Source organism: Pyrus communis, chromosome 13, assembly GCF_041283825.1.
Source record: "Pyrus communis isolate YQ-2024b chromosome 13, ASM4128382v1, whole genome shotgun sequence".
Classification (NCBI taxonomy): Eukaryota; Viridiplantae; Streptophyta; class Magnoliopsida; order Rosales; family Rosaceae; genus Pyrus; species Pyrus communis.
Genome location: NC_142577.1, coordinates 27,976,092 through 27,989,274, shown reverse-complemented (window position 1 = coordinate 27,989,274; position 13,183 = coordinate 27,976,092). Strand labels below are relative to the sequence as shown.

Genomic DNA, 13,183 nt, shown 5'->3' with positions numbered 1-13,183 from the left:
CTTGTAAACCAAGGAGAAAAAATGGCAACACACATTTATGCATGAAACTCACATTTCACCAAACCAACTAAAAGCATACAAACTCTTATAAAATCTCAGCCCATTACAACATAGCTACTCCATTTGAGTTATTTGTTTCTATTTATCTCCTTACGTCTTCTGCAAGTAACAATGTCTGAAGCAAATATTGTAAGAAGACATGTAATTCTGGAGGAGAACAAAGTTGTAAAAGAGAGAGAGAAGACGAACAGTAGCTCTAAACTCCTCAAGAGAATTTACCCAATTGGCCTTCACAAGAGCACTTCATCTCTATCCCTATCCTCATCTTTGTCATACTCTATGTCGGAGAACTCGTATGATTATTTTCTCACTGATTCTAACTTCCCACTGGATCAGAAGATTTCCGCGGCTTTCCGGTTCTTTGCGCAACCACCTCCAAGAAGAGAGTATAATTCTCCAGTGGCTAAACTGGCCCAGCAGCAGATTAGTCTGGCTCAGGATGCTAATGATGGGGAGTTGAGGAGATGCAATTGGATAACAAAGAATAGTGGTGAGTTTTATTGTTTCATCAAATAATGCAGAAAACTTTGCTTTCTATATATTTTCATGCTTTCTCGAAGTATATATGCGTGTCATTTTTGCACATAAGCCATGCTAACCTTTATCGTATCGTTTCAATTTCATCGGAGACCCCGATGGGACTCCTATTTCCTATATTCCACCCTTTGAAAAAATATTTTATGACTTGCTCTGGAGAAAAATGGAAAAGGAAAATGGTTGTGGGAGTTGGTACGTGGAATCTATGGAAAATGATAGTAAACATATTAAACAACAAAGTCATCGAGGATTCTATAACCCTACAAACTAGTTGATGTTACAAAATGTTACAACAAGGTGTCGGACGTATATGAATACTTAAAAGTCATGGCTAACGATATATGCAAGTTAACATATATATTCTGAAAGATAATAATACAGATGACAACGATTATGAGGCAATTAACATTTTATTGACTCTAGAGCATATTAGAAAATTCTTTAAGGTTTTATAGTCAAAATGGTCATTGAGATTGACATAATTTTTCACTTTGATTTGATCTCTGACATTAAAAATTGATATAATGGTCCCTCAGTTTATCTATTGTAAATCATTTTGGTCATTCCATTAAAAATTTATCAATATCCTCATTAAGTTGGAAGGTTAGTTTGACAAAAGTACTGTTGAAAATGTGGTCACATAGTCGTTCATGTGACCAATTAAACGAGAAAATTGACAGATTTTTAATGAAAAGACCAAAATAATTTACGGTGGACAAACTTAAAGACCACTTCTATAAATTTTCATTGTCAGGGATTAAAATGAAGAATTATGTCACTTCCATGGACATTTTGACTAAAAAGTCTTTCTTTGCCTGCTACAATTAAGTTTTTGATTGTCTACTGCATAGCGTTTGGCAATGGATCGTGTTCAAAAGGTTTAATAAAAATATATTCGTTTTTTTCTTGGCTCACCCCGCGACACGCAACATATACACGTCGACTCGTCGAGTCTTATGTTCGTGCGAGTTTCAAGTTGTGTAATTGTGTCATGTTTGAACTTGTCAACTCTCCACAAGATAAAACTATCATTAAATATGTACACTTCAAATAAAATAAATTGTTTTGCTGGAGTAAATAAAGAATTTTAATGCAGACATGCATTGATCTTATTATTTCATTACAACAGATAAAGTTTATGTAGTGTTTCACGACGAATGCTGGGGAGTTCCAGCATACGATGACAAGTAAGTCCATCGAGACTCTTACGGTCCAGTCTAATTAATAAAAAATTAAGTGGTATTTAATTAAATAAATGTATCTATATGCATGCAGTCAATTGTTTGAGCTGCTTGCACTGTCTGGTATGTTGATGGACCACAATTGGACTGAAATTGTGAAAAGAAGGGAGCTTTTCAGGTAACCTAGCTCTTTTCTACATATGTCACTAGAATTTATGAAACTTTGAGTACTATTTCAATGATCTTATGATTTAATTTGTGACTCAGGGAATCGTTTTCTGGATTTGATCCGAACAAAGTTGCGAAAATGGGGGAGAAAGAGATTGCAGAAATAACCTCCAACAAAGAAATAATGCTGGTAGACTGCAAAGTGAGGTGCATTATAGACAATGCCAAATGCATATTGAAGGCAAGCAAGAAAACTTAAACATAATATTAATTATTTAATTACTTGCTAACACTGTACCGAAACTTAATTAGCTATCTAAATCAATGCAGATTGTAAGGGAGTTTGGATCTTTCAGCAGCTACGTGTGGAGTTCTGTGAATCACAAACCGGTCATAAACCGATTCAGATACCCGAGAAACGTTCCTCTGAGGACCCCGAAAGCAGAATCCATGAGCAAGGATTTGATCAAGAGAGGATTTCGGTACGTTGGACCGGTGATTGTGTACTCGTTCATGCAGGCTGCAGGGCTGACAAATGATCATCTGGTGGATTGCTATAGGTACAGTGAATGTGTAAACCTTGCAGAAAGACCTTGGAGACATATCTAATTAAGTCTACTTATTTAACCTTATCTGAATTACGTACCAAGAACAATACACACACACACACGCACACACTGTATATGCTTTTTCAATGTAATAAATCAATAATTTGAATTATGTATTATAATTACAGCTCTATTTTTTACTTTCTGTTTTTTTCCTTGTTTATATAAATTGAGATTGACCCAAAAAATATTATGAACTCAAGAAAGAATGATTATTTGGTTGGTGCAGAAATTAACAAACCATTGGTTTGTTTTAATTTTTTTTATATGGAAAATCTTTTAATTATCATAATTATTGGTTCATAAGGTCAATGACTGACACGTTTGCAACTGCATTACGGTTGCTGTTGTTGGCAGCGCAGCCTCGAACTTATTGATAATTCAAAATTATAGTTATTTCAACTTAGTTTAAGTTCCAGTAATGTGATGCAATGACGATACACATTTCTTATGAAGTTGATAATTAGTTGTGATCGGTCAATTGTGGTGGCGCAACTCTGTTGTTGCTTGTGGGTTGATTATCTCTTTGTAATAATGTTGTTGCTAACATTTCGTTTTTAACTGGTGTTCATCTCGATTTGTAAATGGAATGCCTCAAGTTCGACTAACATAAATAGCAAAAACCAGCGATATGATAAGTATATCAATAACAAAATTGACCCAAAAAAAAAGATAAGTATCAATCAATCCAGTAAAAGGCTCAATATAATTGATCCTTACACTAACCAGCCAATCCAAGCACCACTTGTGGGTTCTCCCTACCGTGCTAGTGTTGAAAATCTGCTTTCCAGGCTCCCATGACAATTTCTTCAACATGACACAATGAACACATCTGCAACAATTAAAGCCTTCTGATTGAAAAATAAGAAAAACTCCTCCAGATGACTAACATTGCATTGACAAAAAGATAAGCAGTCGTTAATGACGAGAAGAACTTCTATGCACTTGGGACTTGGGGTGTCATGTCATAAGTGGTGAACTTAAGATTCAAACATTGGGGGTCTAGTGTTAAACGTCTAAATTTTTTAATACAAAAAAAGCGTGCAAATAATTTGTTGTTTATTCACTAGGTATCGTCAAACAATATATGGGCTTGTTGTCATTAACCAAACTATTGTGCACATGTTAACTGATATTGATGTATGTTAAAGCAATCTGATGAGTGTTATCGAGAGAACTTGTTGAATGCTCTCGATGTAACTTGTCAGGTGCTGCCAAAATATGCATAGCAGACATTACATCAAACACTTAATGACATAAAAGGAACTCACATCAAACATTCGAAAGATCCTCAGAAAACCTTCACATGTATATTTCTCAAACTTCGAGTAATCCTAGGACCACCTTGGTCACAATATATATCCGCCACTGCATGTCACAGAGGTGGAACGCAAACTAATCACGTTGGTATCCCAAGCGTGGACAAATTTCTCTCGTCAGTAACCTCATAAAATTCATTAAGTGTACATACTGCATAACTAGTATGCAATGAGACAAGTCCGAGTCCCATGTTTTGTCTGTCTCCGTTCACTTGTTAATGGCATCATTTTGTCTTGCTGCATCATAAACCCTAGTTATCGTAAATCAAGTGGCAAATATAGTAATAAACAACAACTCGAATTCCATTCCTTATCATTGCAGTCTCTCCGTCGTACGTCCCACCACCAATTATACTAATTATCACTTGATTAATCTATCTATTAATTATATATTAATAATATCCATTCATGTGGGGTCTGCAGTGCTCTGATTAAGTAAACAACAATTCTCATCTTCAGCTTGTATGGGAAGCCCTTTGACCGCCCTCATAGATTGTCAGTTGAAAACCCTTCACCCATATTTCAATCTCTATCTTCTTTCAAGATGAAGTCCAGCAACCATGAACCTTACTCATAGTGAAAGCAATGAAACCCCACCGCTAAGTTAGGCATATAATTAAAGTTGGCCACTTGGCCTTTAATCTGTAGAGTTACCGACGGTCGAGTCGATCACTATTAATCAATATCAATATTGTACTCAAAAGACCTCAGTACAATTCAATATAAATGGTGATTAATACAATTAGGTTTCTCACGTAGAACTTTACATCTTTAGTACGCGTTTTCACGTGAAACCACTCCTTGATCACCCACGCGTAAAGCAACTCCGCATCAGCAATCCTTTTGTTTTTATTATTTGATTTGAGTTTCCGGGATTACATTCAAGTGTCCAGACTCATGACGTTGGGGTTTCAAATTCATTGTCTAAACTCAGGTCTTTAGGGTTTTCGATCCATAATTTCAATTCGAATTCAATCGTGCTAGAAAAATAAGTCTGCTCTGATACCATATCACGGTTTCATCAGGAACCAATAATACAGTGCATGGAAGCGTACAACAAAAAAAACCTTGAAAAACAGCAGGCAAAACAATCCGCTGCTCGAGGGAAGAAACGCAAAATACAAAAAACGTGTACTATCCAAGTGACGGCTTTCGTGTACTATCCAAGTGTTGGTAATATCACGTTTTACTTTCCAGTTTTGAACAACCGTGACATAAACAAGACTCACGTCTTTTCCAAATAGAATTAATTAATTATATAAAGTTGATGCATAATTTAATCCCTAAAATTGAGACAAATAATGCACACCAAAAATTCAATATATTAATCTGTGGATATTTTGCAACAAATAGGGACGTCATTTGAAACATATATTATACACTCTGAATACTGGCATCCACTTAACTCTTTTTCCTTTTGGCTACTAATAGGTATTTATTATTTAGGGCAATAACAACCAGGTGCAATTAATGACTTACTTCAGGAAAACCAAGTACATTTGAGAATGAAACGGAGTTTTCAAGAACTTATCATAAGTGATAGAGTAAGCGATTCGATAAATCCATAATTCGGAAACCCCTTATTGACGAAGCCACGTGAAGGCGAGGAGTGGCGGCCGCCACTTCCCTCACTGGAAAACACGATTGGAGCTCTGGTTCAGCCCCTCCCTTCGCCAGAAAACTCGACTCGTTCTGCCCCTTCGGCATTTGGTTCTGATGCGCGCAGATGGATAGTGAAGAAGAACATGTTCCCTTTTTAAGCGAATGGGCCAAAACGACTCGTTTGGATCCAATGCAATTAAAAAAACACGTGCCCTTCCTTTTAATAGCCACGTGATTCTCTATTTTAAATATAATCCTCTCCCATATGCTTTACAAACCCCCTAATGCCCAATACCCAATAAGCCCAATGTGCTTTTTCCCCTATTCCAATACCCTTTTTCCTTCCGCCGACCAAGCCACCATCACCTGCTCTGCTTCTCTCCTCTCCACCACCACCACCTAATTTCTTAATTTCTCTTTTTATTTTTTATTTTTTTATAATGTCCTAATTTCTAAATTTAAATAATTTTTTTAGTCGTAATCCAAATTAATAATATAGAATGCTATGAAAATTGATGTATATTGAATGAAAATTTTAGATCCCTAAGATATTATAATAATCATAGATTGTAATTGATGTTGTTTTGATATTAATTTGATCATGTGTTGGTTAGTTTATATATAGACGCACTTTAATTTCATTAACTGATATGAAAATATTGTTTAATGCATAGTTTATATATTAATTCGACCTCAGTGTATTTATCTTAAACTCTCACATTATCTGTCACATCCTGACACGGGCCCCCACCACATCCTGGGTTTGACTCCACCGCTTTGGGCCCCAATCATGCCCTCACGATTTTATTTCTGGGAACTCACACGAGAAATTTCCCGTGGGTCACCCATCCTGGGATTGCTCTCGCGCAAACTCGCTTAACTTTGGAGTTCCGATGGAGCCCGAGCCAGTGAGCTCCCAAAAGACCTCGTGATAGGTAGAGATGAGAATATACATATAAGGCTTAAATGATCCACTCTCATGAGCGATGTGGGATGTCACAATCCACCCCCCTTAGGAGCTCGACGTCCTCGTCGGCACACTTCCGGTCAGGGATTGGCTATGATACCAAATTGTCACATCCTGACCCAAGCCCCCACCACATCCCCAGGCTCAACTTCACTGTAGCACGATATTGTCCGCTTTGGGCCTCGACCACGCCCTCACGGTTTTGTTTCTGGGAACTCAAGCGAGCAAAACTTCCCAGTAGATCACCCATCCTGGGAATGCTCTGGTCTCTTTCTGGCTTAACTTCGAAGTTCCTATAGAACCTGAAGCCAGTAAGCTCCCAAAAAGCCTCGTGCTAGGTAGAGATGAGAATATAAATATATAAATATAAGGCTTACAAGATCCACTTCCCTTGACGATGTGGGATGTCATATTATCTATAAATATTGTATTAATTTTTAAAAAATAAGGTAAATATTGTTTCATGCTTATTTTATAATAAAAGAAATTTATTTAAATCCATCTAGGCTCCTGTCCAAATCTTGCCTAGTCACCTAGCTGCTAGGCTCCAGTTCGTTGTCTAACTAGCGCCTAATGTTTTTTAGAATCTAATCCTAACCATTTTAAACTTCTTACATGGATTTGATATTACGGCTTACAACCACTTTAGTGAAGCGATTGTTTTCTGTTATGAATGTTGACTCAAAACTTTGCACTTTCCAATGTGAAAGCAACCGTTTCGATTGAACATTGAACTCTTTTGAATTCCTCCCTTTTCCTCGGTAAATCCTGACTTCGTCACTGCATTCGAGGACACGTTGGTCAAAAGTTCTGAAAGCAAGGTTCGATCAGTTCACCGTTGGTCGGCAAGTGTGGTAGTTCTAATGATGATTCTGCACATATTTCACCTGTAGATTCAATTCAGTATTATTATATGTCTAAGGTCCAATATTGAAATAAGTTTAAAGGTTTACGTACCCAACCGCTGAATAAAAAGAGTGAAACAAAGTGTCGCTTCGACAAGGTGCAATGAGTTAGGCCGGTTTTCTTTTTTCTTTATCCAATTTCGGTTCCCTTGGGGACATAGAGTTATGAAACCAAAAGCATAAAAACACCAACTTTCTACTTTAAAGGGCAATGAAAACACGTACTTTGAAACAAGGCCGGAATTTACATAATCCTTCTTTTTCTTGATTTCATTCTACAAATTATTTATCCGACAACTCCATCAAGGAGTGAAAGAAAGCGAAGTTAAAAAGAAAAAAATGGAAACAAAAAATACAAAGAAATACATCCAATTCTACTCTCAGCTCCTCTCGCTCAGCTGATTGCCCATGAATATTTACGGTGGCAGTTTTCCTCCTACAGTCACTCGTCACTACAAACGCCTTCCAACTTCCGAGGGGGCAAAACCATAAACCCAAATGCCAAATCTAATCTCAACAAAACCCCAACATATCCTTCCACTCCCACACCCAAACCCTACTAATCTTATTACGCATCGTCTTCAGTTGCCTCTTATCATAGACCGCAGCAAGCGTTGCTGTCTCAGTCTCAAAACTGGCACGACGTGCCAAGCCTCTGTCTCTGCCTCTGACCTAGGGTAACAGATTTGCGTTTGGCAAATGCCGGGTACAGCATATCTTGAAACTTCTCCAGAAACAAGGTCCAGTCATCCTCGCTCATGTCAGCCAGCTTCACAAAGCTCATGCTTGCAGGAAGCTGCTCGCTTGCACTCCTGTGCCCCGATGATGTATTCACCATGTATCCGTTTCCTGGTTTGGAACCCATATGCTTCAGGTGGCTCTTCTCTCCCACCAAAACTGTGTTCTTCAGTGACATAGAAAGCTTTGAAACGCTTGGGACCTTTTCTGGAGTTGGCAGAGTTGCTAATGCCCCTTGCTCTTCCACTTCATTGTCCTCTTCCTCCTCGATGCTTTCTTCAAGTTTAGAGAGAAGCGAGCGGCCATGCCCACTCCCATTTGCAAATGGAAAAGATGATGCCCTGGTCAGATAATCATCTGCTGCAAATTTGAAGGTGCAGTCTTCCTCTGCTTCCTCACAGTCTATGTCAAATAAGAACTCCTGATCTCCCGAATCAGCCTTGGGGGACAGCACCTCCTCCCTCTCTGCTAACATCCTCCTTGCCTCCATACAAATTACCTCAAGTTCACTAGGTTCCTCCTCGCCACTTCGAAATTCCCTAGTCATCATCTCACCTACTTCAGCAAGACACAGACCATATGCAGCAGACTCCTTCAGGAAAATGGTGCAAAGAACCAAAACCCTGAGACAAGCCTCTCGAATCATGGGAAGCTCCCTTCGCAGCATCTCACAATCCTCAAGCGGATCAAGCTTTTCTATGTACTCAAGCTCATCATCTGAGAATGGAATAGAAGCCTGAGGCCAATGAATCCACTCAAAGTAGGGGTCCTCCAAAGTTTCCGGCAAACAAAGGCCATGGTCAATTGGAATGAGCTCCACTTGACCAAACATCCCGACACCGTCCAGTTTCCTAACTAAAAGGTTACCTGCATGCCTGTCAGTGTTAAGAATCCTAATGTCTAATATCCCTATACGATGCACAGAAGTTACAGGGAAGCTGGATGTCCCATGATCACTGGCATCAAAATCATGTTGTATAAATTGTTGGCAAGATGCAATCTTGCTAACCAGCTTCTTCTGGGGAGTCTTGTTCCCGTTCACCCCATCGTTTATGTTAAAGATAGAGTGAGTGATCTTCACCAAGGCAGTGGGAGGCACATTGGCAAAGTGATCTTTGTCAAGCAGGTAAGCTGCGACTTCTCGGAATCCAGTCTCCCCAACTCGCACCGAGCGCTTCAAACCTGGTTGCCCAAGAGCTTTACCAACAAAACCTTTTGGGTTATTAGGCGCAAAAGGTTCTTCATCAGTTGGCTTCACTATCGAAACACACTCACCTCTGCTGTTCCTGAAATAGTATGCACCTCCAAGCCCACTATGAACAGGAATTGGATCAACCCCCATCTTGATGGCCTTCACCATATCCTTGACCACTTGGCTTGTCCTAGTAAACCGATCTGAGTTCCCCAATATCTCTATAGGACCACTCCGATCTCTCTGCTGCAGATCCCTTCCAGTAGGCGAGAGACATGGAGTTGACGAACTTCTATGCATAAGGTTCCTTGTGAGAAGAAGAGGGGAGTCATTCCTAACTGCACTCAGATCGTTCTTCAACACCACATCCCCAAATGTCAACGAGCTTCCATCAGTTGGGACATTGAGAGCAATCTGCAATCTTCTCTTCACAGTATGGACATTATCACTGCGATCCAAATCCATCCCCAAGACACATCCACTTTCAGTTTGCACAAAAACTCGCCTCCTACCAGTGTGCTGCTTCCTTTCCATTCTGTTGCTTCCATGGTACTCCCCACTGAGCGGATTGCTAAATAGTGCCACTGCCATCTGGGTCTGTACTGGGCTGTCCAGCTTCTGAGACATAAAGCAAATGGAAGTGACAGTTTAGGAGGCCGGCAAGAGAGGCGGCGGTAAAAGAGAGCTTCTCCCCTTCCCGAACGTTGCCAAGCTCCAAAGCAGCCAATGATGGAATGAGTAGAAAATTCGATTCCAAAATGATCATAAGAGAAGGACTTCCAAAACCCACCAAGATTCCGTGAGCAAAATCACCTAAGGAACAAACGGGAGACCGAAAAGCTTATGCTGGAGCGCAATGCTACATTGAGTGAGAAGCCACTGCCATCCTCTACTAAAAGATAAAGATTCTGCATCGAAACGTAACAGCCGGATGTTAAATTCATTATTTTTCCATGGAAAAGAGACCTTAGAACAAAGAGTGGGTCAAATACAGAAATCAGTTCACTTAATTAATTGAACTTTACACAAATTAACATAAAAACAAAGCATCCATAACCTGTAAATAAATTCAATATACACTAATTCATTGATTTAATGCTCCAAGCATCCAAAATCACCAAATGCACAAATTAGAGATTAATGCACTTTACAGTTTCTCAACACCCAATTATTCTTAAAAAATTCGATTAAATTCGAAACGGAACACTTTTTAAATCCGAATCACTGAAACTGAAACCAAATCCTATAAAATTTCGATTCTCCGCCCCCAAATCAAAATTACTGAACCCTAGCATTGATTCGACTCGATCGACAAGGAGAATATCAACGACAATGCAAAATTAACGATAAAATGACAACATTGAATCGCAAATGACAATGAAGAACAAAATCTGAACATTATTAAGGTGGGAAACATCGCAGTCAGAGGCGGCGACTCACCAGAATGCAAGATCTGGACGAGCTATCAACCAAAACGCTCCGAAACGATGAAACGAGAACGGCCGCTAAAACAAAAAGACGGAATCCTTGGCGCACGCCTCCTTGAAATTTGACTGAGAATAACGGAGGCTTAACGGACCGCGCGAGATGCGAGTGGTTTGGGGGAGGAAGGACGAGAATCGTCCGAGTCGACTCACAAAAACCCTCGCGAGTTTTCCTGCGTCACCGTCCTTCTTCTTCTTCTTGCTCTCTGAGTCTGTCACTAATCTTTGCCTTCTCTCTCTCTCTCACACCAGTCTCTGCCCAGCCCTCGCTACGATCTTTAACTCAGAGCGTAAAGCCGGGTTAAACAAACTAACCCTGGTTAAAATCTGACCACACCCTCTCTCTCCTCTCTCTCTCTCTCTCTCTCTTGCTTCTGCGTATTTGATTCGAAGACTCTAGAACACGTAATTTGGGCCGCTGGATCGGTGGACTCTTGGCGATCTTGGACCGTGTGATGAAATTGGTCCACGGTGTGGTGACGTGGAGATAAGGGACCGGGTGATGATATGGCATTTGTCACCGTCGCTTTTTAATTAAATTTTTTTTTTTTTTTTTTTTTTTAGTTTTTACAGTTTCTATGCCGGTCTGATAGACGAATCTCTCGAGCCCACGGATGGGTCAACAGTTGGGTTTAATGTTTGTATGACGAAATTGACCCTGGAAAGTGCATGCCACCGCTGCCCCTGGAGAGTGGGAGTGGCAAATTTTGCTGCTGCGGAATCTGGGAAACTTGTGGGGCCGGGTACGATAGTACATGTGTTGCTTTTCGGTGGACTGATCGTACGGTTTGAAGAGACCATCTTCGATCAATCGAAGGAGGGAAGCATTGTGGGATTTCAATAAATTAATATTTTAATTAATAATGCAGGTTATATTTGTTACTATTTTTAACTGAGAGTCAGGTCAAGCATAGTCTTGTCACAAAAAATCATCTTCAACTGGACTAAAGGGTTATAGAGTCAAACATTATTTATTATTTTAATTGAATTACTATGATTACTTAAATTAAATTACCTCAATAATTTTATGTTATGTATTGTCAATAATTTTCATGTTGATAAATGTTTTTAAAAATGTTGTTTAAGTTTTATGTTGTTAATTTTTCTTTTAATGTTGTTTAATGTTACTTAATATTATTTATTGTTGTTTAATATTGTTTCATGTTACTTAATGTAAAAATAAATAAATAAATAAATTGTAAAAAAAAATCAATATGACGTCAACATGTGGCCCGGCCCGAGGTTGGCTGGCTGGCTCATTTGGGGCAGCCGGTTGGCCCTTTGGCTCTTTTTTGTCTAGTGGGGCCCACAAGCCTTTTGATTTGGCCCTTGGTTGGAGACGGTTTTCGGCCTATTTTTGGCCCTCTTGACCTTTCGGTTAGAGATGGTCTCAGAGAATTTATTGGATTTCTTCTTTTTATTGGAAAGAGAATTTGTGGATTTCTTTTACATTTTGTTAACTTTTATTTGTTGATCTCTTTGAATTCATTTGATTTGATGGTTGAAAATTGACAAAGATGTGAAAAGTAAAAATGAGTATGTGGATCACATTACTGTCTCATTTTCGGATCAATAGTGTATTTACAGATGGGTAATGCAGTAGACTAATTTTTTAGAACAAAATTGTAAACATGTTACTTGTTATCAATAGGGAAGAAGTGAGTTTTTAAACATTTATTTGAATTTCAACAACCACATCATGTGGTTTATTGTTGTAACATCCCACATCGCCCAGGGGAGTGATCCTTAAATGTGTATTCCCATCTCTACCTAGCACGAGGCCTTTTAGGAGCTCACTGGCTTCAGGTTCCGTAGGAATTCCGAAGTTAAGCTAGAAGAGGGCTAAAGCAATCCCATGATGGGTGACCCACTGGGAAGTTGCTCTTGAGTTCCCAAAAACAAAACCGTGAGGGAATGGTAAGCCCAAAGCGGACAATATAGTGCTACGGTGATGGAGCGGGGCGGGGAAGTGATTCGGCCCCAGGCCGGGGTGTGATAATTTGGTATCAGAGCCTAACCCTGGTCGCGTATGTGCTGACGAGGACGTCGGGCCCCTAAGGGGGGGTGGATTGTAACATCCCACATCGCCCAAGGGAGTGATCCTTAAATGTATATTCCCATCTCTACCTAGTACGAGGCCTTTTGGGAGCTCACTGGCTTCGGGTTCCGTAAGAACTCCGAAGTTAAGCGAGAAGAGGGCTAGAGCAATCCCATGATGGGTGACCCACTGGGAAGTTGCTCGTGAGTTCCCAAAAACAAAACCGTGAGGGAATGGTAAGCCCAAAGCGGACAATATCGTGCTACAGTGGTGGAGCGGAGCCGGGAAGTGATTCCTTCCCGGGCGGGGATGTGACAATTGTGGTTTGAATAGATGATCTCCATAAAATAACCCAATAAAATTACTCTATAAATTGGGTATGAA

At 39.7% G+C, this 13,183-nt stretch overlaps 2 protein-coding genes across 2 annotated transcripts; one reads left to right on the top strand and one right to left on the bottom strand.

The window, feature by feature from the left end:
• LOC137736716 (uncharacterized) lies at window positions 1-2,694 on the top strand. The gene is made up of 5 exons (XM_068475954.2): window positions 1-550; window positions 1,727-1,784; window positions 1,873-1,956; window positions 2,046-2,187; window positions 2,277-2,694. The coding sequence occupies exons 1-5, from the start codon at window positions 172-174 to the stop codon at window positions 2,553-2,555; spliced, it is 942 nt and encodes a 313-aa protein (XP_068332055.1). The 5' UTR covers window positions 1-171; the 3' UTR covers window positions 2,556-2,694.
• Window positions 2,695-7,572: 4,878 nt separating this feature from the next.
• On the bottom strand, window positions 7,573-11,131 carry LOC137737662 (phosphatidylinositol 4-kinase gamma 5). Its single transcript, XM_068477205.2, has 2 exons — window positions 10,718-11,131; window positions 7,573-10,185 (listed from the first exon to the last, which is right to left on the bottom strand). The coding sequence occupies exon 2, from the start codon at window positions 9,902-9,904 to the stop codon at window positions 7,976-7,978; it is 1,929 nt and encodes a 642-aa protein (XP_068333306.1). The 5' UTR covers window positions 9,905-10,185; window positions 10,718-11,131; the 3' UTR covers window positions 7,573-7,975.
• Window positions 11,132-13,183: the final 2,052 nt, after the last annotated feature.

Bases quoted from the DNA above. Each gene is read 5' to 3' on its own strand.
- LOC137736716 (XM_068475954.2), top strand. From the start codon at position 172: ATGTCTGAAGCAAATATTGTAAGAAGACATGTAATTCTGGAGGAGAAC. The intron at 1,785-1,872 runs GTAAGTCCATCG...ATATGCATGCAG, and splicing joins GTTCCAGCATACGATGACAA to TCAATTGTTTGAGCTGCTTG. The intron at 2,188-2,276 runs GCAAGCAAGAAA...AAATCAATGCAG, and splicing joins ATGCCAAATGCATATTGAAG to ATTGTAAGGGAGTTTGGATC.
- LOC137737662 (XM_068477205.2), bottom strand. From the start codon at position 9,904: ATGTCTCAGAAGCTGGACAGCCCAGTACAGACCCAGATGGCAGTGGCA.